General features: G+C 40.8%; 2 protein-coding genes across 2 annotated transcripts; both read right to left on the bottom strand.

Annotated features, from left to right (window-relative positions):
• Window positions 1-5,543: 5,543 nt before the first annotated feature.
• fam83c (family with sequence similarity 83 member C) lies at window positions 5,544-19,714 on the bottom strand. The gene is made up of 5 exons (XM_007574943.2): window positions 18,624-19,714; window positions 13,944-14,111; window positions 13,281-13,405; window positions 8,402-8,635; window positions 5,544-6,802 (listed from the first exon to the last, which is right to left on the bottom strand). Exons 1-5 carry the CDS (start codon window positions 19,119-19,121, stop codon window positions 6,019-6,021), a joined length of 1,809 nt encoding a protein of 602 aa, XP_007575005.1. The 5' UTR covers window positions 19,122-19,714; the 3' UTR covers window positions 5,544-6,018.
• A 555-nt stretch (window positions 19,715-20,269) lies between these two features.
• Window positions 20,270-22,086, bottom strand: LOC103153889 (histidine-rich protein PFHRP-III-like). Its single transcript, XM_007574972.2, has 3 exons — window positions 22,057-22,086; window positions 21,892-21,955; window positions 20,270-21,768 (listed from the first exon to the last, which is right to left on the bottom strand). The coding sequence occupies exons 1-3, from the start codon at window positions 22,084-22,086 to the stop codon at window positions 21,620-21,622; spliced, it is 243 nt and encodes an 80-aa protein (XP_007575034.1). The 3' UTR covers window positions 20,270-21,619.
• Window positions 22,087-22,718: the final 632 nt, after the last annotated feature.

The raw sequence follows: 22,718 nt of genomic DNA, 5'->3' as shown, positions 1-22,718 counted from the left end.
CTAAAGCAACAGATAAACATCAACCTCTGCTAACAGGATTTCTTAAAGGGGCGGTTCTGCTGCCTTCCCCTCCCTGGAACATCTGTGGCCCTGAACTGTTTACGCTTGTGGTGAACCCGACATCTTATTCACAGACAATCACAGACAAATCGCGTGCTTCAGTCAGGATTCAAGGTCTGACACACACATAACTCACATGAGACCCATATGCACACCTCCTCCTTGTACCTGGCTTGTTTTGTCTATATGTGTTTACATGTGCTTATGGTCCTCTGTCTCTTTAAGGAGCTTCTTAAAGAGACAGAGGACCAGTTGCAACTCAAATTTATTTTATGTCATACTTGATATTTAAAGCATTTGAGTAACAACTGAGGGTAATATTGTTACTTGATGATGCTATAAAATGTGCCTGGAAAACACATAACACTGGCCCTTTAAATGAGTCAAAATCAGCTTTTAGCCACAGTTGACCTTCCATTCAAACAAATCCCAGAATCCTTGAGTCCAACTTTCCTGAATCATCAGATTATTTAAATATCAGAACCTAAATCTGGACAAGGTCAGGCCTGCACCTGTGCACTCGACTCAAGACAACACAATGAGGCGACCCAAGAGTCGATTCAAGCACAGACCCGGGAGGAGACCCAGGAGGCGACCCGGGAGGCGACCCGGGAGGCGACCCGGGAGGCGACCCATTCACTCTGAGACAAACAGCCAGCAAATCCCTGGAAGAACAAAGAGGCTGCAAGTTGCAGCAGAAACAGGCGGGAGGCCGGAAAGCTGCTGCATCCTGCAGATAACGGCCAGCTGCACGTGAGGAAATGCTGCCAGAGCATCTAAACTGGTGTTTACTGGTTCTGGTTCTGGAGGGTTCCCAGGTAGGGGGACACGCCCACTGGGTTTACCTTTCTGATTTCAGATGGTTCTAGTTCACAGACACTGACACTGCTGACACTGGAACCAAACCAGTAGCAACACTGATGGGTGTTGAACTACACCAGTCCAACCAGTTCTGAACTGAACTGGTTGGGTTGGCGCCCGGACTCGGGTTGCTAGGGGCAACCAGGACTCTGCTGAGCTCAACTGATGGCATCTCTTCTGCTTCTGTCACTCAAACATTTTCCATCTGAGAAATGACCCACTCATTATAGTGAACAAAATAACAAAAACTGAGAAAACTTTTTAACAGAAATAAATAAAAATGGTAATTCATGGGAAAAAAACTATTACAAACCAGAATTATGTTGTTCATTCATAAAATTAACTTGAGTTATAGCTATAATATCCTGTTTTGTGTTTTTGAATGTATTTATTAGCCTTTCAAACTGATGTGAAATAATTCCCCCGTCTCCACACAGGCAGTTTACGTCAGCTGTCGGCAAATTACGGCACATTACGGCATTCCATTCTCTCCTGGTAAAAGTTACACCAAATGCCAACAGCAAATGGGAGAAAAAACCTTCAAATTGATGAAAAGCAAACATCGTGTACAGCTCCTGATGTCTAAAAAAAATGAACTTATCATTTTGAATCAATTGTTCAAAAATGTTTAATAAAGAAAAATGCTGAGAGAAAACTCCAGTCAGTTGGTTGTTCAACAAAAATTGAATATATATTTTGGAAATGACATCTTCTATTAAGTATTCATTACCCAATTGATTTATAAATGATCACAATTCAATATTTGTTGAGTTCTTCATCTAAACATTAACCAAATTATTAAAAACTACCATAACCAGAGGTGGACAGAGTATCAGAATATTGTACTCAATTAAGAGAAGAACAACTTCAACACAGTCTTACTCAAAAGTAAGAAAGTATTTGGTAAAATGTCTACTTAAGTCCTGAGGAACTGATCAAAACATCAATAAAATCAATATTTAAAAATTACAAAAATATAAAGTTATGTGGAAATTATGGTATTTTAAAGACCGAAATGCAAATAATTTATGCAAATAACACTGACAAAAAACCAAAACAAAATAAGGCAAAAAAATAAATAATTGTTGCTTTTTGATTAGTTGAAGGTCGAATTGTAGTTTTATAATGTTTAAAAAAAAAAAAAAAAAATCCTGAATCTTTTTTTTTTCTTCAAAATAAAACTTGTGAAACTTTAAGAAAAACTGCAGATGTGTGTCTGGTGAGGTTTTGGTTAAAACACATTTGTGTTTTATTCAGTGGGTAGAAAATACAGAAGTTTTACTGAAGTAAGAATAAAAATACTTCATTATAAAATTACTCAAGTAAAAGTAGAACATAGTAAAAATACTCCTAAAAATATTTTTTTCCCCAAAAAGTTACTAAAGTAAATGTAACTAGTTGCCATCCAACTCTGAATACAATAAAAACTGAACTAAAACTGAACAATATTTAACTAATAAAAACTAGCAGACACACTCTAAAAACTAACTAAACTGGTCAGAACTAAATAAAACTAACCTAAAATAAAAAACCTAAAATAAAAAACCCAGAGATGTAATAACCTTGGACCCGTTTCGGCCCGTTTCATTGTTCTGTCAGCTTTGGGACTCGCTGCTCATTGTTCCTGATCTGATCTTCCTGACAGGAAAACATACATTCTGAGGCTCAGGAAGGAATACTGAGACCAGAACCGACAAAGACCGGTCCAAATGTAAAACCTGAAACCCGTCAGCAGCAGAACCTGCAGGTTTCATGGCAGATCTGCATAAAAACCCTGAATATGTCAGAGTTTGAGCAGGAAGTGGCTCCAAAAGCTAGAAGAACAAAGAACTGGAGTCCAAAGACGACAAAAATTTAACACAACACTCATCAGCTTTTTGTTTTTATTCAAATTTGTTCATCTTAAAAAAGAAAACCAACTTTAACAAAAGCTAAAAGTTCACATTTTTCCATTAATAATAATTGTTAAACACAAAATAATCAGAAATTTTTTTTATATGTACAATAAACAGATTATTCAGCCAAACAGGACAAACTGCAGGTAAACTGATGGCTGCACATTCTGACACATTTCAACTGAAGGTAATAAAGGAAGAAAAAAACAATAAAAATTACAAAAAAAAAGTCGTAAACAAACACAAAACATGATCAACATCATTCCTTATTGCTCGGCACCAAGGTTAAAGCCCTGATGTGCCCGCTGACGATCGCCGCGTTTCAATCCTACAACTTCCAAGTAGAAACAGTTCAGCAAGTTTTATACAAATCTGGATATAAAAGGAGATTTTAGAAGCAACCCAGTGAAACCAGTGTTTTATACAACATCACAGCAGAGCTGCTGGGAAGAAAATGCCCCGAAACCTTCAGGTCTCATTCTACTGATGCTCCTGCGCTGGACAGGAGGAAACCTCGAGTTTGGACCCAAACCAGGTGTCAGAGACAGAGCTGGTCAGAAACGTGGCTGTAAACCTTAAGGCAGGATGATCAAGGCACGAGTTACCAGGAAACTATGATCATAACCGAAAAAACTGCAGATAAACAGCTTGATTTCTGGTTCAACATCGCACACATAAAAAATAAAACAGTTGATAATTATTTAATGATAATAGTAAAAATAAATCAGATCAATCAGATTGTGCAGTAAACTGAGTGGGACTCATTCAGAAGCCAGTGAACGGTTCTTCCTTCTCTACGTTTTTATCCTGACGCTCTGAAGACCCAACAGGGTTTTTCTGTAAGTTGGGAAAATAAAAGGTGGAAAACAGAGTCAAACTCTATGCTGATGACACTTTAATGTTCATTGCTAATCCTGAGATTAGACCCGTTAGATGTTATTACTTATATCCAGAAATGTTGCACATGCACCAACGCTGCAGGACAAAAAGTCGATTCCTTTACATGCTGCCTGTAGCTTCGCTGCTGCAGTAAAACGGAATAAAACCTGTGCAGTGCAAACGTCACGCTACAACGGGTCTGTAGCTTTTCTCCGTTTTTAATGACCAGTTTGGTCCCATCTACCACTGGGTGAGTCACGGTACTGGCTAATTCCTGCCAGAGTCTCAGAAGATGCTGAAAATCTTCATGAAGCTCAAGAGGCAGTTTGTTTCAGACACTGAAAGCTCTTCACTTCCTTCCTGCTTCCTTCTGTCTACAGGAGGAGGAAACATGAAGATGCTACAGGTGAACTGGGACGACCTCATGTGTTGGTACAGACAAAAGCAAGGAATTATGGGATAGAGACACTGAGCGATACCATACCGCAGTTTATTAAAAATGTCCTCCAGACACTTCAATTTGAAAACCTCTCAACTTTTAGTGCGGTGATGAAGTTAATTGGTACAATTGCTAATTGTGGTAAATATTTTTTTCTTTTTATGTACGGAATCATTTTTTAAATCATTTTTCTATTTCCTTTGACTCGGCCGTGTGTCAGGACAACAAACTGATGCTGCAACCTATTAGATTTGTTTTTGCTTCCTGTTAAATTAGTCAGATTTATGTTGGAACGGTTAATTGGTTGTTGCTGAAATTTAATAAAAAATTTATTTGAAAAAAATTAAAAATAAACTTGGGAATCTTTGTGCCTCTTAGCTTCCAGCCTCAAACTGAAGCTGCGACGGAGTTTTGGGGATTTTTAATTATGAGAATAAAGTCATGAAATCAGCAGAATGAAGATGAGAAATTATGAGAAAAAAGTGATAAAGTTATCAGGGTCTGATGGACGCAGCTCAGCAGGTCCAGGTGGTTCTTTCCACTGCTGTCCTGCTACCAATAACAACTTGATGCTGATGTGATAAAAGATTAAATATTTTCTAATTTGTAAAACCAATACCAAACGTAACTTCAAGATGTCCAACATTCCTCATTTTAAATGTTAATTATTTTTTATGTAGGAGTTTTTATAAGATGTAATTCTGTCAAACAACTTTATTATTGTATTACAACTTTTTTGTGTCGTTATAACTTAATGATTTATGGCTTAATCCTAATATTATGACTTTATTCTCAGAACCATTTTTTGTGCTGGTTTCAACCTGGGAATGTTTTACAGTGCATTCTGCTTTAATAAAACATCAACAAGAACAATTTCAGCCAGACTCATTTAAATTACCTGACTTTTTGAAGACTTCAAGACTTTAAAATATCTTGAATTCAGATTGCTGGTAATTGTAGATAACACTTAGGGGAGGGGCAGTTAAAATAAGTTTTAAAATAAAATCTTTATACAGTGAAATTATGATAAGATTTATTTACATCTAGAGAAAAGCGTTCCTGGAGTGTTGAAGGTTTAATCCAGTGTTAGCTCGTTGCTACGCCTTCCTGTTTCCAGAGCTGAGTCAACAGTAAATGATGAATAACAGATTATTTTTCTAGAGAATAAACGTTGTATAAGATAATCCAAATACAGAAAAATCTCTTTCAACCTCTGGTGTCCAAACATTTTGCCAACACTTGGAGGCTGCAAAAGTATTTTAAAACAAACTTCTTGAGCCTTTTTTAAATGTATCTGTTAATTCATAAAGTGAAATTTTAAGTCATTTTAGAGACAAAACATAAAAGGTTTTGCATTATTGCATTATCATAAGACAGTTTCTGACTTTTAAAGTTTGATTGTTTTCATGTTTGGGCTGAATGCTTCGCATTTAAGTAAAAGTAGATCAATGTTTGTGGTTCTAGTTACTGCAAAGGTAAGACAAATGAAAAAAGGTTGATAATATAAGAGAATCTATTTTTTTGTACCTTCATATTTTTATAAGATGTTACGCATCTGTAAAACAAACAAACTTGTTAAAAAACTTGCTCTACAAGATGAAAAAGTATCCATGCTTGGATTGAGGTTGGGGGCCACAAAATCACTCAGAGGGCTGCAAATGGCCCCTGGGCCGCACTTTGAACACCCCTGTAGAAACCAACAGTTGGTCCTTATTTCCATGAAGAGGCAAAACGGTTCAGAAGGGAAACTAAACAGTATCTCAGAGCCAAAATGGCCGACTCAGTGAGTTTTCCGGCTGTGGAAGATAATGAAGTAAAAAGTTAACAGAAAGGTTCAGAAAACCCCTCTGAGTCTGAATGGTGCGGCAGGACGCAGACGGTCCTTCAGTTTTTGCTCTTCAGCTCAAAGCGGCTGTAAACCTGCTTCGTTTTCAGCTTGTTGTAGTGGTTGACCAGGTCCAGCTTGCTGTGGCCCAGCGTCATCCGCTTCTGGTCCTGGCGGCTCATGTGGCCCGGCGGAGACGTCGGCGGCGGCGGGCACTGCTGGCTCTCCGGCTCTGGCTGAGAGAGTTCTGGCCCGCCCCAGGGCGAGGAGTTCAGCGGGGACGGAGACCGCCGGAAGTTGAAGGTTTCCTTGTCTTTGGAGGAGAAGAGCAGCTTGTCGGACATCTTGTTGTGGAACTGGCTGCTGGGCGTCCTCTGCTTTGGGGGCAGTTTGGGCTCGTTGACGGGCGACGGCGTCTGGATCTTAAGGTTCAGGTTTGTGTTTGGAGAACTTTGAAACAAGGTGGGCTTGTGGTCATACAAACCCAATCCCTGAAATTTGGTGGAAGTGCCACCAATGTTTGCCCGCAAGAGTTCGGCTGAGCTGGGTTTGTTCCACTCGATGCCCGTTGACTGGCCGTAGGTCGGCAGTTGGCGGTCGGTGATGAGGTTGTGACCGGTTCCGCCGTTGGGAGAACCTCGGACTCCCGGGCTCGGGCCTCCCACCCTCAGCCCACCGACTCTCCTCTCTGGGCTTTGCAGAGACGAGCCGACGGGTTCCTTCTTGTCATGACCCTGAGTGACCTTGTAGACGTTGTTGGTCATCCCCGGAGCAACCTTAACGCTGGAAACGCTGTTACTTGATTGGCTGCTGGAGTTTTCAGAGCAACTCCGGTCCCGTTGCCTGCAGGAGGAAAGACAGTCGAGATCAACAAGGAACAGAAACAGAGACGGTACCAGAACCGACCCGGTTCTTTAAAAACTGATACACTACCAGGCCCGTCACAAAAACTCAATTTGCCCAGATGTTATTGTGAAAAACAATAATGTTGTTGTTTTGAGACCATTTTAAATTCATATAATGGTAATAATGCAAGAACACATTCTCAAAGATCAGCAAACTTTAAATTCTAATATTTAAAACTGGAACTGGAAGACAACTTAAATATCCAGAATAAATAAACAAAACAACAGATTTAAATAAAATGAACTCTGAAGTCTCTGGAAACAAAATTATCCATGAAAAAAAAAGGTTTAACTGAGACCAAAACTCCAGACTGAAAACTTTACCATCCAGTTTATGGTAGAAAGAGAAAAGAGAAAAACGATAAATCATAAAACAAGTTTAGCTCCGCCCACTTTGGTGGAAACGTTCGAACTTGGTCAGTTAGACTGGCGTAAAGCGACAGCCTCGTGCACAAATAAACTCAGATGAATTAGTTTGTTGACTTTTTGGAGAACTTTGGACCGAATGACCTGGTTTTTACATGACAAACCTGAACTGAGCAAAACGTGCCGTCATTAAACTCAGTCTGGGAACAACAGCTGTAAACGCATCAAATATGAGTCGCAACATTTCACCTCGGTCTTATGGACCCGGTCCTCCTGACATGTTAATGTTTCAACTCCTCTGGTAACAATAAGAAAGTCCAGCTTAACCCTGACAACAGATTCTGGTTCCTGTTGTTACTCTGCAGAACCTGCTGCAGGCAGGGAGTGGCAGTTTGCAGAGAAAATGGAGGAATGAAGTCACAGCTTAGTGCTTGTTTACACTCTTACCTCTGTAATTAAACAGTTAGACCAAATGGATCCTTTATTTCTTTTATGAAATTCTCATTCTGCCTTCTGGCAACTAAAACATGAGTTTGATGACATTAAAATACAGTTATGTGAGCAAACAGAAGAGCAGAAAATGAAACTGTTGTGAATAAGGTGGTAAAGGTGCAGCTGGTATGAATTATACTGAGATGAAGCAGGAAGGTTTTCTGTTTAAGGTTTCCTTCCCGTACGGTGTGAATTATCTGTACATTTTTCCTCTTCAGATTGTGGTTGGAATAATGAAACAGAATAAAAAAGCAGATCCCTGCAGATGAATAATAAGACCAGAGTGAAGTTGGTTCCCTGGCACCTTCTTCAGATCTAATGAAATTGGTGTCAAATGTTTGTGCAGCAAAAACCTTTTCTTTGTGCCGCTATCACTTTAAAGATGTTAATAAAAATGTAAGACAACTGTTTGTGAGGGGGGCTGGTTGACCTTTAAACTTTCATTAATATCTTCAAAGCAAAAGCAGCACAAACAGATATTTTTGCTGCACAATCACAGTCAAGTGAACTGACACCAATTCTGTCTGATATGAAGAAGGTGTGGAGGCTGGTTGACCTTTCATGACCTCTGGAAACATTTATTAATGTCTTTAAAATGACAGCGATTCTTAATGTTTTCCTCCATGATGTATTTGATGTTTCCATGGACCATCCGCCATGTTGGACACGTCGTTCCTACCTGTCGGAGTGCAGATCCAGACCCAGGGGCCCGCCGAGCCCCAGGCCTATCACAGGGGCCTGGAAGGTCTGGTACGACGGATAGTAAGGCATCTCTTCGTCTTCTGGGTTGAATCTGTCGATGATCTGCGAGTCGGCGTACAGGCAGCGAAACTCCCGATCGAAGCTGTCGGTGATGAAACCTGAGAAATGCATCACCATGTTGCTGTGCACCTGCGCCGACAGCCAGGTGAAGCTGCAGGGAGAGACGACAGGAAGTCAGGACGTTTTATCACCTAAAGTCTAACAACCAGGAGGAAAACGGAGGAAAGTTTCCTTAGATAATCTCAGGTAGGAGCGTCTGACTGCTTTGGTAACAAATCAGGGTTGGGTTCCTCCTGGTGTTCGGCATGAAGCCATTAACTCGGGTCCGTTCTATCAGGACTATAAAATTATACGTGCAGGAATGATAAAATGCACTGAGCATCTATCAGTACTTGGTGTAAATGATCTCCCTCCACCTCCAGCTGATAACCAGCGTTAACCGTTTCCTGGCAGAGATGAGTCACGGCTGTGACTCATCGGTTCGTTCGGCGTCCAGCCAACCTTCATCTGGCTGGAGCAACGACAGCTAATTACATCCAGACACATTCACTCATCACTCAGATTTAAAACCTTCAACCTGGAAATTCGGTTCTGTTACATCAGAATTAATCAAGATATTGGATCTGATGTCATTATAATTCAGCCTGAAAGCATAAAGGTGATTAATGGAAAAGTGACTATGTAACTATTAAACCACATCATCCCTGGTAGATATGAAAAATTTTAAACTGAATGCTGGTTATTAGTAAAATATATTGGAGAATTCCAAAATTTTTTATTGCTTTTATCTTTTCAAATTGTTCATTTGCTTGAATTACAGGAAAAACTTTAGGTTTTTAGCCAGTATAAAAATTCTATAGTTATAATAAGAATAAGTATAACATAACACATCTCTGAATTACAACAGAAAACAAGAATACATATTTTAAGAATTTTGAAATGATTAGCTTTAGATTTATGTTGAATCTTTAATAAAATAAAATGCAATAAAATGGGCATTTTTCTCCAAAGAATATAGTAAAAAAAATAAAATAAAAAATTAGAATCAGTTAATTTCTATTTGAATAAAAAAGTACTGAATTATATGTACTTCAAGTTTTTAAAAAGAACAATCAAAATCTCTAAAATAAATCAGATTAAAAAAAGAAGTAGAGATAGTTAGCTATGTAGCTAACTGCAGGAGCTAGCTAGCAAGCCAGACAGCTTCTTAGCCATGTAGCCATTTCTCACTGTATTCAGAGAATTATGTCCCACTTACAGCTGATTAAATAAATAAATGACGATGCATATTTGGGGAGTTTTTTATGTCTATAAAACCTTTTCCAGGCAGTTTTTCCTCTCAGTAGGCAGCATCACTCTCATCTGTTAAACCAACCCTTCAGTTGGTTTCAGAAGCTTTATTTTCTTTATTATTATTAGTCATAGCAAACAGCAGAAATCATTTTTCCTCAGATGTGAATGTGAAAGTTGCTGAACTTGCTGAGCAGGAAAATAAACAGAGAAGTTGAGGAACCTGAGCAGCGACTCGCCGTCCGCCATGACGGTTCCTCAGATGGAACCGCCGCAACCATAAAACTCTTACATCGCTTCACTCTGCTGCTTTATCAACAGAGCCATAAACTTATAAAACAAGTTTGGCATAATTATGATAAGACTTCCTGGAACATTTTATATACGTTTCCAGTTAGCAGATCGGCTAATAAACATGTTGATAAATTATTAATGACGAATCTCGGGATTTTCCTTCGATTCTGCTTGGGATCATAATCTGCATCTTTACCCAGGAAAAAAACATGCAGCAGATATACATCAATCAGGCAAAACATTACGACCACCATTTTCTCGTTAGCGTGGCAGCTGTCCTGGCTTTGACAGGTAAGCAGGAAGTTAATGTTACGTCCTTAAAGTCGATAGCAGCAGAAAAAATGGCATGTAGTCGAAACCGATGTTACTGTAGTTAACTAAAACAAACGAAATAACAAAAAGTTTTAATTGAGGAAACATTTTGTGAAATAAAAACTGTAATTAATGGGGGGAACTACTATATTGTGCATTTATAAAACTAACTAAAACATACTGAAATATAGATAAAATAACCTTTGATTTTGTTTTTATTAATACATTTATTATTAAACATTTAGAACTGATGCAAAGTTGATGAGCTGCGGGTCTGACTGCTGCAGGAAGCTCAGCTGGAGGAAGGTGTGGTGCAGATGAGACCTGACTGAAATGTTTTGAACAGTTTGTTGTCTTCATTCCAGAGTCAGCAGAGCAGCTGATCCGACCCAACCCACACCTGCAGCTAGGGAACCGGTTCCTGTACAGAAACGGTTCTGAGTAGTTCAGAATCGTTAAACTGTCTGCTTAACGATTCTGTTCAACGGTTCCCGTAACGTGTGATGTTTCCACGCTCCGTGTTTTGCTTTAGAAAATATCAAAAATGGCGTCACGGCAGAAACGCTGGATGAAATGTTTATATTTCACACATTTCCTCCTTTTATAAGAATAAAAGGAGGAAATGCCTCCAACATCCTCAAACCGCACAGCACGCAACCGATTTGAACGAGTGAGTTTGATCCGTTGCTTAGCAATGGTGGTGAATCTCAAGGGGGTGGAGCTTAGAGCACAGGCATCCTGGTTACTGTATTAATGTTAGAGCCATTCTGTATAAATAATCCACATCTCATGTTAACAGTTACAATCATATTCAATAAATCAGAATATATTTTCTGACCAGGCTCACTTATTGTGTTAAAAACACAAAAACTGTTGATGTGCAGAAAGTTGCATTTCATGTTAAAATGTTGGCAGAGGGATTTTTATTGATTAAGCAAGTTTTTATTTAGTTTGAAACAAAACATGGTGCATATTTTGAATTAAGAAGTTTATTTCCTAACTCAATGAGAATCAATAAAGAACCAATAAATTCTCATTAGTTCCTGTCCCGACCTGCAGCACCACAGATTCGTCGCCTTCAAACTCCAAGCAAACTTTCTGCTCCCTCATAGTGACGGCCTGGGGTTTTACAAGCTGTGGCAGGAGTTATTATTACACCATCAAGTACATGCAGTAATGATCAACACTTCCTCTGAGCTGATCTGTGACAACAGCTTGGTAAAAACAAAGTCTCAGCTTCACGGCTATTTTACACTCAGACGCCCTCGGCATCGCTTCAGGGGACATCGCTACGCACCGAGCCCAGTTTTCACTCTAAAACTGAACCCGTTTCCTCACCGGGTCGCACAGTTTGTCCATGACAGGAAGTCAAGTCCTCACGATGTGAGCAGGAAAGTCTCTGCACACAACAAAAGAGACAATAACACAGTTTGGACGGACGCCTGGAGACAATGGAGCTCAGTCTGAGCTGAGGATGATGAGTAACTGACAGCAGAGCCGACACCACGGTTCTGCCTGGGAACATTTACATCACACAACGGCTCCTTTTAGAACGACAACTTCACGCAGAAACTTCATCTGAACCAAAAATACGCCACCGTCCAGGATTGTGAGCGTCTTCAGAGAGCTTTATGGTGTTTTATGCATAATGAGCTTAATGTGAAAGAAGCTCTGACTGAAAATGAAAAATCCAAACCGAGAAACGTTTCCCACAAACATTAGCTTATTTTGTGGAAAACATGTAAGATCTGAGTTGCGTCACATATCAGCATCTGTGGGAATCTGGACTATGACTTCTCCCTCTCTGCTTTTAGCATAATTTAAACTGAAGGTTTGTATCCAGACCGTCGGAAAGGGAAAAAGTTTCAGCGCTTACGGTGCAGAACCTGCTGCAGGCAGGGACTGCCAGACGAATTAAGTCACAGTTTAGTCACGTCCAACGCTGCTCTCGAGGTAATTTTAGCTGAACTATCAGCACAGATTTTGTCAGCTAACGTGTTTAAACAAACTGGATTTTACAGGAGAGGAACACAACCTCGTTACGCTTCAACCAGCTAAAATTATCAACCTGGTTTGAATCCTTTAGCTTAACTTTCTAGCAACTAAAACCTGAAAATGTCTGATCGTGGACACATTTATATCCGGTTCATGTTTGTGAGCAACAGAAGAGGATATCAGCTGCATGAAGGCTGGTTGCTAATGCTAGCTGACATGTTTTATTTTAAGGCTGTCATAAAATGAACTTGTTCATATTAGGAATGTGAACTTGGTTCAGAATATTTAGGTGTGGACCTATGAACATGAACTAATTCAGTTTTAGTAACTGAACTCTGAGTGGGTTCTTGTTAAGTCTGGATCGGGACAAGATGGCTGCAGCTTTACCAGGTCACAACAACGACACTGAAGGTTGTTTTAGTTCATTTCATCTGTTTGCTTCATTTAAAGCAGAAACATTTCAACCCTCAGATGTTCAGTTTCACTCAGAGACGATCAGGAGGGGAAAACCGAGAGCTTAAACGGGATGACCTTTGCCCTCTTTTATCTCCGGCTGTAATTACAGGTGATACTGGGATATTTCTGGAGCCGTTTTCACCACCAGCAGCTTCAGGAGAACAGCTCTGCTGCACAACGGCAGCTTTATCAGCCTCGCCACAAGAATTTGCAAACTCATATGAGGCTTCCTGTGACAGTGCTGCTTATCAGCGAGATGCAAAGCAGACGTCAGGCTGCAGGACGGAGCAGCTCCAGACAAACTTTCCTGTTTTCCTGCTAAAAATGGAGGGCTGACTGATAACAGGTGTGATTGTTCCTAAATCTCATGTTTATTTGTTGCCATTGAGACTAAAGGCTTCTGGACAAGTTTATTGGTGTAAACAGAGCAGCTGACTCTGCCGTCTCACCTGTAGGAGCCGGCGATGACCTCCTCACAGTCGATGATCATGAACTTCTCCAGGACCTGACCGGTGAACTTCTTCCCGCCTCTGGTGCAGTACGTGTCGCCGCAGACGCTGCGAACCCGCATGTTCTGCACAAACCAACACACAGACGTAAAATAATCGCTCTCAGCGTAAAAACAGGACAACAAGATCAACCAGAGAGGCTGCGTTTATGGAGTTTGTAAAGAAAGAAGCAGAGAACTGGAATGATCTGCATGAAAACCACTGAACTTCACTGGAATAGTGCAGCACACTAGGATCAGGGGTGTGGATGATTTATGGTCATCATTAGTTTTTTCAGAATAAACAGAACCAGAATAACTAAAAAATTGTGTTGGAAAATCTTCTGCTTTTCTCCAGCAAATTTTTCATTTAGCTCTTTAGTGTTTTTGCCAACTTTGACGACGCTTAGCTTCCCCTAATTTATTTATTTCTTCCAGATATAATCTAAAGCACCAATTTACTTGGCTGTTAGCAACCAAGTTAGCAAAACCCAACAACCATAATACTGAGACCAGGAGTGAAAAGCCTGCTCCAAAAGAATCACTTCCTGAATGCAGCTGTGTTTGACAAATCTGGGTTCAGGAGAACGGTCGTAACCACCAGGCGCCGACCCGTTTCACTTACATTCAGGTGAGAGTTCTGAATGTCCAGCGCCACACACATGTCCGTGAAGTAGCTCAGGTTCTTCTCGTCCAGCAGGATGTAGACGGGGACTCGCCGCTTGTTGGACGCCTCCATCAGGTCACACATCAGATCCACGTCGGTGAAGATGTCCATCACCACGGCGATGACCTGTAGAGACAGCGGGAGTCAGCCGTGGTTTCGGATGGTACCGGTCCTGATCCGGACCTCAGAGGTTTCCTTCACAGGAAACTCCAGAGAGAGATTTACTTTCAACTTCAGATGATTTTTACTCAGTTTCAGACAAAAAACTGAGCAGAGGAATGTTTTAATGTTGAGGTGGAGTATTATCACTCTCATTATTACAATAATAATAATAATAATAATAATATCAGCACAATGTTTGGGGAAATCCATCTTATTAACTGTAAAGCACGGTGGTGGAGGGTTGATGATCTGGATCTCCTCTGACAGATGAATCTTGGTCCAAACTGGGTGAATGTTCAACTTCCTGCTTTCATGACCCAAATTATTCCATCTTTTACAACAAATCTTCCATCAGATTAAAAAAAAAACGTTTTATTCTGTAAAGAGACGAGAATCTGAATCAGCAGGTTTCTAACTTTCTTACTCACCAAACTAAATATCAGCAGAGCGTTTATACTCTAAACTCATTCTACAAATGAAGAGCATGAAGGAAACAGAAAGCTGCAGCCAGTGTTTCATAAGAACCCTGACATGTTTATCGTTTATGAGCTCCTAAAATCAAGGGAAATATATTTGGATATTACGAAGGAACATGTTGTTATAACCTGATGAGCCGGTTTCTGGGCCCCCAGGGGCCAAACTGCTCCGCTGTGGGGCCTCACAGTTTCCATCAAGCACAGCTCGGATGACAGCGTGACCAAACCCAGTCAGCAACCAGTCAACCAGTCAGCAACCAGTCAACCCAGAACCACAATTAGTTCCTCTGAGAAACGACCAATCAGGAGATTATCGATCGTTTCTGATCACCTGGAGGCAGAAGATTTATTCTCCCTTCCATCAGAGCCAGGAGGCTGAATACTTCACTTCCTGGAGGATTTTCCTCCTTTACCCCCCCACTCCCACTCCCACTCCCACCTCTGCTTTGTTATTTCCTTCAGAGCCAGAAAACAAAGAGAGAGGAAACGGGCCTGAAGCGGCCAGAGAGCCAACAGGAACCAACAAAACCAAAAAGATTCAACGACCAAACATCCACTGTCTCCACCGTTAATCTACAGCTTTAAACCTTTTGGTAAATATTCTTACACATTTTCAGAGACAAAACCTCATGAAAAGCACAAATAGTTTCATTTTTAACTCAGTAATATTTTATTTTACCCATTTTTTCCCCACTGATTATTGGTGATTGGTCTCATATGTAAAACAATCGATATCGATTTTCATCATGGGGCTGGTCATGTGACAGGGATGCAGCAAAGGATTGTGGGATGTTTCACTGAAGCAGAGACATTTTTATGATGTTAAAATGGAAGGTAAATATTAATATTAGTGGATAAACCTTATAAATTACATAAACTCTATAAATTCACCATATTTATAAAAACTGGTTTGTTTTATGAGTTGATTCTTTAAAAACAACTGAAGTTTCTGCTGCATTTAATGTAAAAACAAAAAGTGACATCTCCAAACTTTATGTTCCATTTAAAGAGGTTAATATGAGTTTCTAATCATTCTATAAAACAATTTATGAGATTTATCAACTTATTTTGTTCAGTGAACTGCAGAAGGAAAATTTGTCATGAAAACAAATAATCCACCTCTTTATTTCCGAGCAGCAGTGAATGCAACACGATTTCAAGCATAAAGGAGGTGAAAATCTTTAACCATTTGATTCTTTTCTGCTTTAAGTTTTAACAGGGAAACATTGTTATGTTTTAACTCTGCAGACAGAAGCAACAGAAATCTGTTTGGTGATAAAATCCTCCATCAGCCAATCAAAAGCAGCTTCAGGCGTCAGGAAAGTGTCAAACCAATCCAGGTTTTGTGATTAAACTCTTCTACAGTCGTTGAAATAAACATCATGACCTGAAAACCAACCTGAGGCCAGTTCTACAGTAAAACCTGAAGCCAGGTTCCTGCTGCAGCTGAACGTCTCAGAAGAGGTCAAAGTTCATTTATTGTCTGAAAAAGCAGCGAAGATGCCCAGTTTGAAGGATTTCTGCACATGAACCTCCTTTGTTTACGGACGCAGGAAGAGGAAGTGACTCACACGCAGCGCGTGCTGCAGCGTCTGCAAGCGGAGCAGCTGACCAGGCTGATCTGGGACCAGCTCACAGCTCCAGACAGAGACCAGTCAGGGAGGTCAAAGGTCACACAGAAACACGACCTGAACACCATGGAGTCACTGGTGTCTGACTCAGGTTCTGGGTTTACTAATACAGCTTTAACCTGCAAGTTCAACCCGTAAAACCAGCTGCTGGGATCCACAGACACACAAGGCGGCTGCAAACGGAGAAACTAGCTTCAGAAACATGACCTTTGACCTGCAGAAGGAACTTGAGACGCAGGAAAACAACAGAAATGGATTTCAAAGCACAAATTAGCCTTAAAATCCTTCTGGTAGTTTATAAAACACAAAACTCATTAAATATCTGCTGCTGTTGTATCAACCTTCCAGAACACTTTGATCAAACACGGAGAAGTGGAGAAGTTGCATTCAGCTTCTAAGCATCACAGATCTGGAACAAACTTCTGTAAAACTGCAAACAAGCTGAAACACTGAGTTCCTTTAAATCTGGACTAAAGACCAGCTGGTTAGAGCTGCTTTTGATTCATAATCAATGGAACATTGAACAACATTTTTTATGAGCATTGATGATTTTTTGATGGTGGTATTTGACGAAATGTAAAGTTTGTTTTTAAATTGGTGACTGTTTTTATTTTTGTGTTTTTATAACAAAAAGCACTTTGAAGTGTCTTGTTACTGAAATGTGAGACACAAATAAACTTAATTGATTAAAACAAAGAAAACCTTCAAAAACGCAAGAAAACTGAAAAGATCTAAAATAAAATAAAGCTATTTCAGACAAAACAAGCTGAAAATGTTTTAAAAAGCAACCAAAGATGCAGAAACCAACATCAAGTTCAACCTGCTGAGTGTTTCTCCAGGTCAGTTTGGACTGAGGTCATTGATCCAGGCTCAGCTGCTGGCCTCTGGTTCAGGACCCAATAAGAGCTGAACCAACGTGACAACAGGTGGGGGCAGGGCCAGCCCGGGCCTGTCGGCTCTGGAGACGAATTAACGCAGCCAGCTGGAGGAAACACAGCTGCAGAGTTTCCTCTGGCAGCATGTCTACCTGTGCCGTGATGTCATCAGACCGGAGAGCTTATCTAGAAGAGCCGCTCTACATAAACTCTATATTTGCAGCTCTGCGGCCGTCAGAGACTCTGGACGCAACAGGACTGAAACCATCTGTGACCCGCTGGTCTGCAAACATAACACTGCACAAACACAGCATTTTGGGCTGAGCAACAGCCTCAGAGAGAAGGGGGAACATTTGAATTGGAAATGAAGAGAGTCTGTTTTCACTGGAAGAGTGTAGACTGGTTCTGGTTCTGGTTCTAACCTGGGTCAGGAAATCTGCCCACCTGAAGCTGAATCCATCATCAGATTAGATTAAACTATGGGTCACTAATCAGAGATAATCTCTCAGATCTGGAGCTGATTAAATTATTGATCCACTTTTATTTCACGGCATCATCAGATATGGAGGAACAATACTGACATAATTAAAGATAAAAGCAGAAATATGGATGTTTTGGTTTTCAAAACATCCATATTTTCCTTTAAACGCATGTTTAAGGAAAACACAAGAAAATATGTAAACATTTCTTGGTGAAATGTAAAAAGATGTCTTGATAAAAAGAAAATACAAAATACATACATTTCTGCATTTATCTATATATCTGTATGCCACTGTTTAAATTATGGACAGGATTAAACGAGTATTTGCTCCTCCTGCTTTTCAAACAGAAAAGTGGTTTAAGCTAATTATTTTGTTCTTGGTTATGCGTGGACATATTTTCTGTGTCATACTGATGACTTATTGCTTTTAAAAACTTGTTTGAAATTGAAAAAAATAAATGAAATGGATTTATTTAATGCTGTTATTGATAATATGCTGTGTTTTTGTAACTAACTGTTTTATGGATAAGGGATCTCAATAGGGTTCTGTCCACAGATAGGAAGAGAACCCAAAACTTTACTCAAATATCAGCAGAACTACTTCAACATATGTTTTACTCAAGTAAAACTTAAAAGTAGCATCCAAGAAATGACTCCAGTAAGAGTAAAAAAGTATTTGGTAAAAAGTACTCAAGTACTGAGTAATTGATCAAATTATCCATCATTTAAAAATTACATTATCAGATGGACCAATATATAAAGTTTAGTGTAAAATTTAGTATTTTAAGGACAAAATGACAATAATTCATATAAGTAACAGAAAACAACAAAATTAGGCAAAAGCCTTAAAACTTATGAAACTTTAATAAAAACGGCAGGTGTCTGGTGACTTAAGTAAAAGTAAAAAGTAGTAAAAATACTCCTGAAAGAACATTTCTTCCAAAAAGTTACTCGAGTACATTTAACTGAGTAAATGTAACTAGTTACAACCAAATTAAGCCGGACCTCCTCACCTTCTTGGCCTTGTTGATCATGGACCGGATCAGGTCCTTGATGTTGTGAGTTTTGTCCCTCTGGAAGTAGATCTGGGTCTCCGACGGTCCGAACCGCACCGGGGTCTCGGGCCAGCCCAGCTCCAGCATCGGCGGCTCGTCGTCGGACATCATGGGGAAGTAAGTCCCGGAGGTCAGCTCGGACACGGCGTCCGCGTCCCCGTCGTCCCGGTCGCCGCTGTCGGGGTCGGAGGTCTTGCTGGCGGCATGCTGGCTGATGTAGCGGATCTCCAGCGGCGACAGGAAGTTGAGCTCCCGCTCCTCGGCCAGGACCCGCCGGTACTCCTTCTCCCCGTGCTCCAGCAGCGCGTCCGTGGCCAGCCGCGCCGCCTCGTTGTGGCTCAGCTCCAGCTTGGAGCCCTCCCTCCACGGGTTCTTCACCTCCTCCAGCCGGGAAGCGAGCTTCCCCAGCGGCTTCCTGCCGCCGGTGGCCGGCCGCAGGCCCTCGGAGCTGATCATGGTGCTGCCGGACTGGGAGACTATCGACCTGGAACCTGGAACTAGTCGCTGCTGCGCTGGGAGTCCTGAAGCATCGCCGTTATTTTTAAAGCAGAAAGCGGATTAAATCTGATCAATAATCCGCACCGACCTGCCTCCAGATTAAAGAGAGTAAATGACAGTTTGGTTCTGTTCAGGGCGCTGAAATGGTCCCGGCTTCTCTGGTTCCCGGCCCTGTCCGTCAGGATGTCGCCTCTCCGAGCCGCAGCCGCTTCTTCTGCGCGGTGTTGTGTTGCAGCAGCCGGGGGTCAGGTGTGTGTCTTCTGCTCACCTGTTGCAGTCTGTCCTCTCATTGGCTGCTCCGCCATCAGGCTCCTCCCCCTCCGGCCGTTTCCAAGCCAACCAGCTCACAACAAGTAGCCCACGTCTGGTCAGAGATTTCAAAATAAAGCTGCTAGTGATTAAAAAAAAAAATAAAATAAACAAAAAGTAAAAGCCTAATGGGTGAAAATGAAGCAAATACCGAAGAAAATACTAATTTTACTTCATGCAAACTTTCAAAGTGTTTTTATTTCTCGCCATTCCCAGTTTATTTGAATATAAATGTTCAAATGAACCCGAGGTAATCTAAAGAGTTTGACATATTTTTACTCAATTATAAGTCAAAAGAAGTAGTCCAAGAAATTACTCAAATAACATCTGACTTAATATTTAAAAATTACGTAATCACACTGAAAACATTTTAAATTAAGTTTGAATTCTCCTATTTAACTAATAAAAACAATACAAATAAAAACATATTCACAAGAAGAAGTGATTTTTAAAATATTTTTTCAACATATAAATTATTAAACTAGTCCCACAGCAGGTAATTAGTATACAGCAGGTGATAAAACAGGGTAAAGTACTCCCTGTGATTAATTCATATAGTTTACTGTATTATCTTGATCCCCAAATGGCTCATCAGAAAATAATTAATCAGAACAACAAAGCTGGTGTTGAAACAAGATGTCTCACTCTGATTTAAACTGTTGGTCTGTTTCTGGTGATTTTATGGTAAAAACATGTTTATTCTTTATTCTGTGAAGCTGCTCTCAGTGGCGACAGGATCCACAAATATTATTCAACAAAAGTAAAAAGTATGGTGTAGTTAAATTGCTGTCCTTAATTCCAAAAAAATAAATAAATAAATAAAAAAAAATACTCAAGTATGTGTAACTGAGTAAATGTAACGAGTTACACCTTGGGTAGAGTATTCTTATTAGATGTAATTTTGTTGTGTTATGTCATATTTTAGTTAATTTCACACATTTTCATCAGCCTGTTTCTGGTTTTGCAGGTTTTTATTCTTATTTTGTCATCCAGAGGGAATAGTTGGTTGTTTATTAGTTATTTAACATAACTTTGTAGTGAATAGTGTAATTTTGAGTTAAGTTTTCCTCTTCATGTCACTTTGTTTAGTCTTTTAATGCATTCAACCATCAGTTTTGCTACAGAAAGCAGAGCTAATGATATATGACTCAAACCTTTTGTGGTGTCATCTTTTTGTTTTGGGGTTTTGTGTGGAAATCCTCTTACTACCTGCTGTACATCTCAGTAGAAAACCACAAATAGATCTGTTTGTGATGTTTCTTTGTGTTTCTACTACAACTATGGCACAAATATTAATATGTTGTATAGCTAAATAATCACAGTGATGCTTTTCAGTTGTCATGTGACACCAGAACTGTGCCAGAACCGAATTCTTCCATTTTCATTGGAAGCGATACCAGAAGACTCAACCCTTCTCTGGAATGAAAGATTGCATTCCTTCTGCTGAAATTTCCGTAGATGCGTCAGCCATTGATGAAGACATGTTCATCTTCTTCCTCTTGGCAGCAGAACCCCCCCTGAGGTTACAGTGTCCATAATCGGGCCTGAACATCCGGGATCGGGTCAGGTGTGACAGTGTGTTTACCAGCAGGGAGGTGCAGGTGACCGAATCAAACACCTCACTGACATCATCCTCCCTGCTCTGTTTGAATAGGTAAAGCAGAGTGTGATTGTCCGGGTCACGAGTCAGAACGGCTGGGCGTGTTAGCTGATGCTGTGAGGTCCGGCTGGGAAACTGGGCCAGTCAGAAGCTGGTTATACTGGAACCAACATGGATCCTCATTCAATCAGTTTGAGTTTCCTTCTCTGACAGATGAAATGGGATTTTCCTCATACCAAACATCAGCTGTACTCAGGATTATTCAGGATCTGCTCTTACTGAAATGTAAAATGTGTTTTTCTAAACATTTTAATGATCCTTCAGGTTCAGAATAAACTTTATTGTTTATATTTTGACCAATTAAACGATCATAAACATCAGCGGCCATAACTCCATCTGACTGCATCAGTTTGGTCCAGTCTTCTTTTCAATGTTGCAGACTTTTGTTTCAGCTCACCTGAAGGTCCTTCCACAATCAGGTTGAGGTTTGAACTTTGACTAGACCTTTGCTTTAACTCATTCTTGTCTTTGTCTCCACCTCCACTCATTAATGCTTATATTGATGGTTCTGTTCCTCATGGTTCTGTCCATCATGGTTCTGTCCCTCACGGTTCTGTCCCTCATGGTTCTGTCCATCACGGTTCTGTCCCTCATGGTTCTGTCCATCATGGTTCTGTCCATCATGGTTCTGTCCATCTCAGTTCTGGTCCTCATGGTTCTGTCCATCACGGTTCTGTCCCTCATGGTTCTGTCCATCACGGTTCTGGTCCTCATGGTTCTGTCCATCACAGTTCTGTCCATCTCAGTTCTGTCCCTCACGGTTCTGTCCCTCACGGTTCTGTCCCTCATGGTTCTGGTCCTCATGGTTCTGTCCGCCATGGTTCTGTCCATCTCAGTTCTGGTTCTCATGGTTCTGTCCACCATGGTTCTGTCCATCTCAGTTCTGGTTCTCATGGTTCTGTCCATCACGGTTCTGTCCCTCACGGTTCTGTCCCTCACGGTTCTGTCCCTCATGGTTCTGTCCCTCATGGTTCTGGTCCTCATGGTTCTGTCCATCACAGTTCTGTCCATCTCAGTTCTTTCCATCACGGTTCTGTCCCTCACGGTTCTGGTTCTCATGGTTCTGTCCGCCATGGTTCTGTCCATCTCAGTTCTGGTTCTCATGGTTCTGTCCGCCATGGTTCTGTCCATCACGGTTCTGTCCCTCACGGTTCTGTCCCTCATGGTTCTGTCCCTCATGGTTCTGGTCCTCATGGTTCTGTCCATCTCAGTTCTGGTCCTCATGGTTCTGTCCCTCATGGTTCTGTCCATCACGGTTCTGTCCATCTCAGTTCTGTCCCTCATGGTTCTGTCCATCATGGTTCTGTCCATCTCAGTTCTGGTCCTCATGGTTCTGTCCCTCATGGTTCTGTCCATCACGGTTCTGTCCCTCACGGTTCTGTCCCTCATGGTTCTGTCCATCTCAGTTCTGGTCCTCACGGTTCTGTCCCTCATGGTTCTGTCCATCTCAGTTCTGGTCCTCATGGTTCTGTCCATCATGGTTCTGTCCATCTCAGTTCTGGTCCTCATGGTTCTGTCCATCATGGTTCTGTCCATCTCAGTTCTGGTCCTCATGGTTCTGTCTGTCTTAGACAACCAGCAGGTTT

Source organism: Poecilia formosa, unplaced genomic scaffold, assembly GCF_000485575.1.
Source record: "Poecilia formosa unplaced genomic scaffold, Poecilia_formosa-5.1.2 Scaffold365, whole genome shotgun sequence".
NCBI lineage: Eukaryota > Metazoa > Chordata > Actinopteri > Cyprinodontiformes > Poeciliidae > Poecilia > Poecilia formosa.
The sequence above is the reverse complement of the archived record's forward strand: the minus strand, read 5'-3'. Positions and strand labels throughout refer to the sequence as shown.

Excerpts from the sequence above, each read along its gene's own strand:
- fam83c (XM_007574943.2), bottom strand. The coding sequence starts at position 19,121 with ATGATCAGCTCCGAGGGCCTGCGGCCGGCCACCGGCGGCAGGAAGCCG. Across the intron at positions 13,406-13,943 it reads TTCAGAACTCTCACCTGAAT|AACATGCGGGTTCGCAGCGT; the intron begins GTAAGTGAAACG and ends TGGTTTGTGCAG. Across the intron at positions 8,636-13,280 it reads GTCATCGCCGGCTCCTACAG|CTTCACCTGGCTGTCGGCGC; the intron begins GTGAGACGGCAG and ends CTCTCCCTGCAG.
- LOC103153889 (XM_007574972.2), bottom strand. The coding sequence starts at position 22,086 with ATGAGGGACAGAACCGTGAGGGACAGAACC. Across the intron at positions 21,956-22,056 it reads GAACCGTGAGGGACAGAACC|AACCATGGCGGACAGAACCA; the intron begins GTGAGGGACAGA and ends TGAGATGGACAG. Across the intron at positions 21,769-21,891 it reads GAACCGTGAGGGACAGAACC|ATGGACAGAACCATGATGGA; the intron begins GTGAGGGACAGA and ends ACCAGAACTGAG.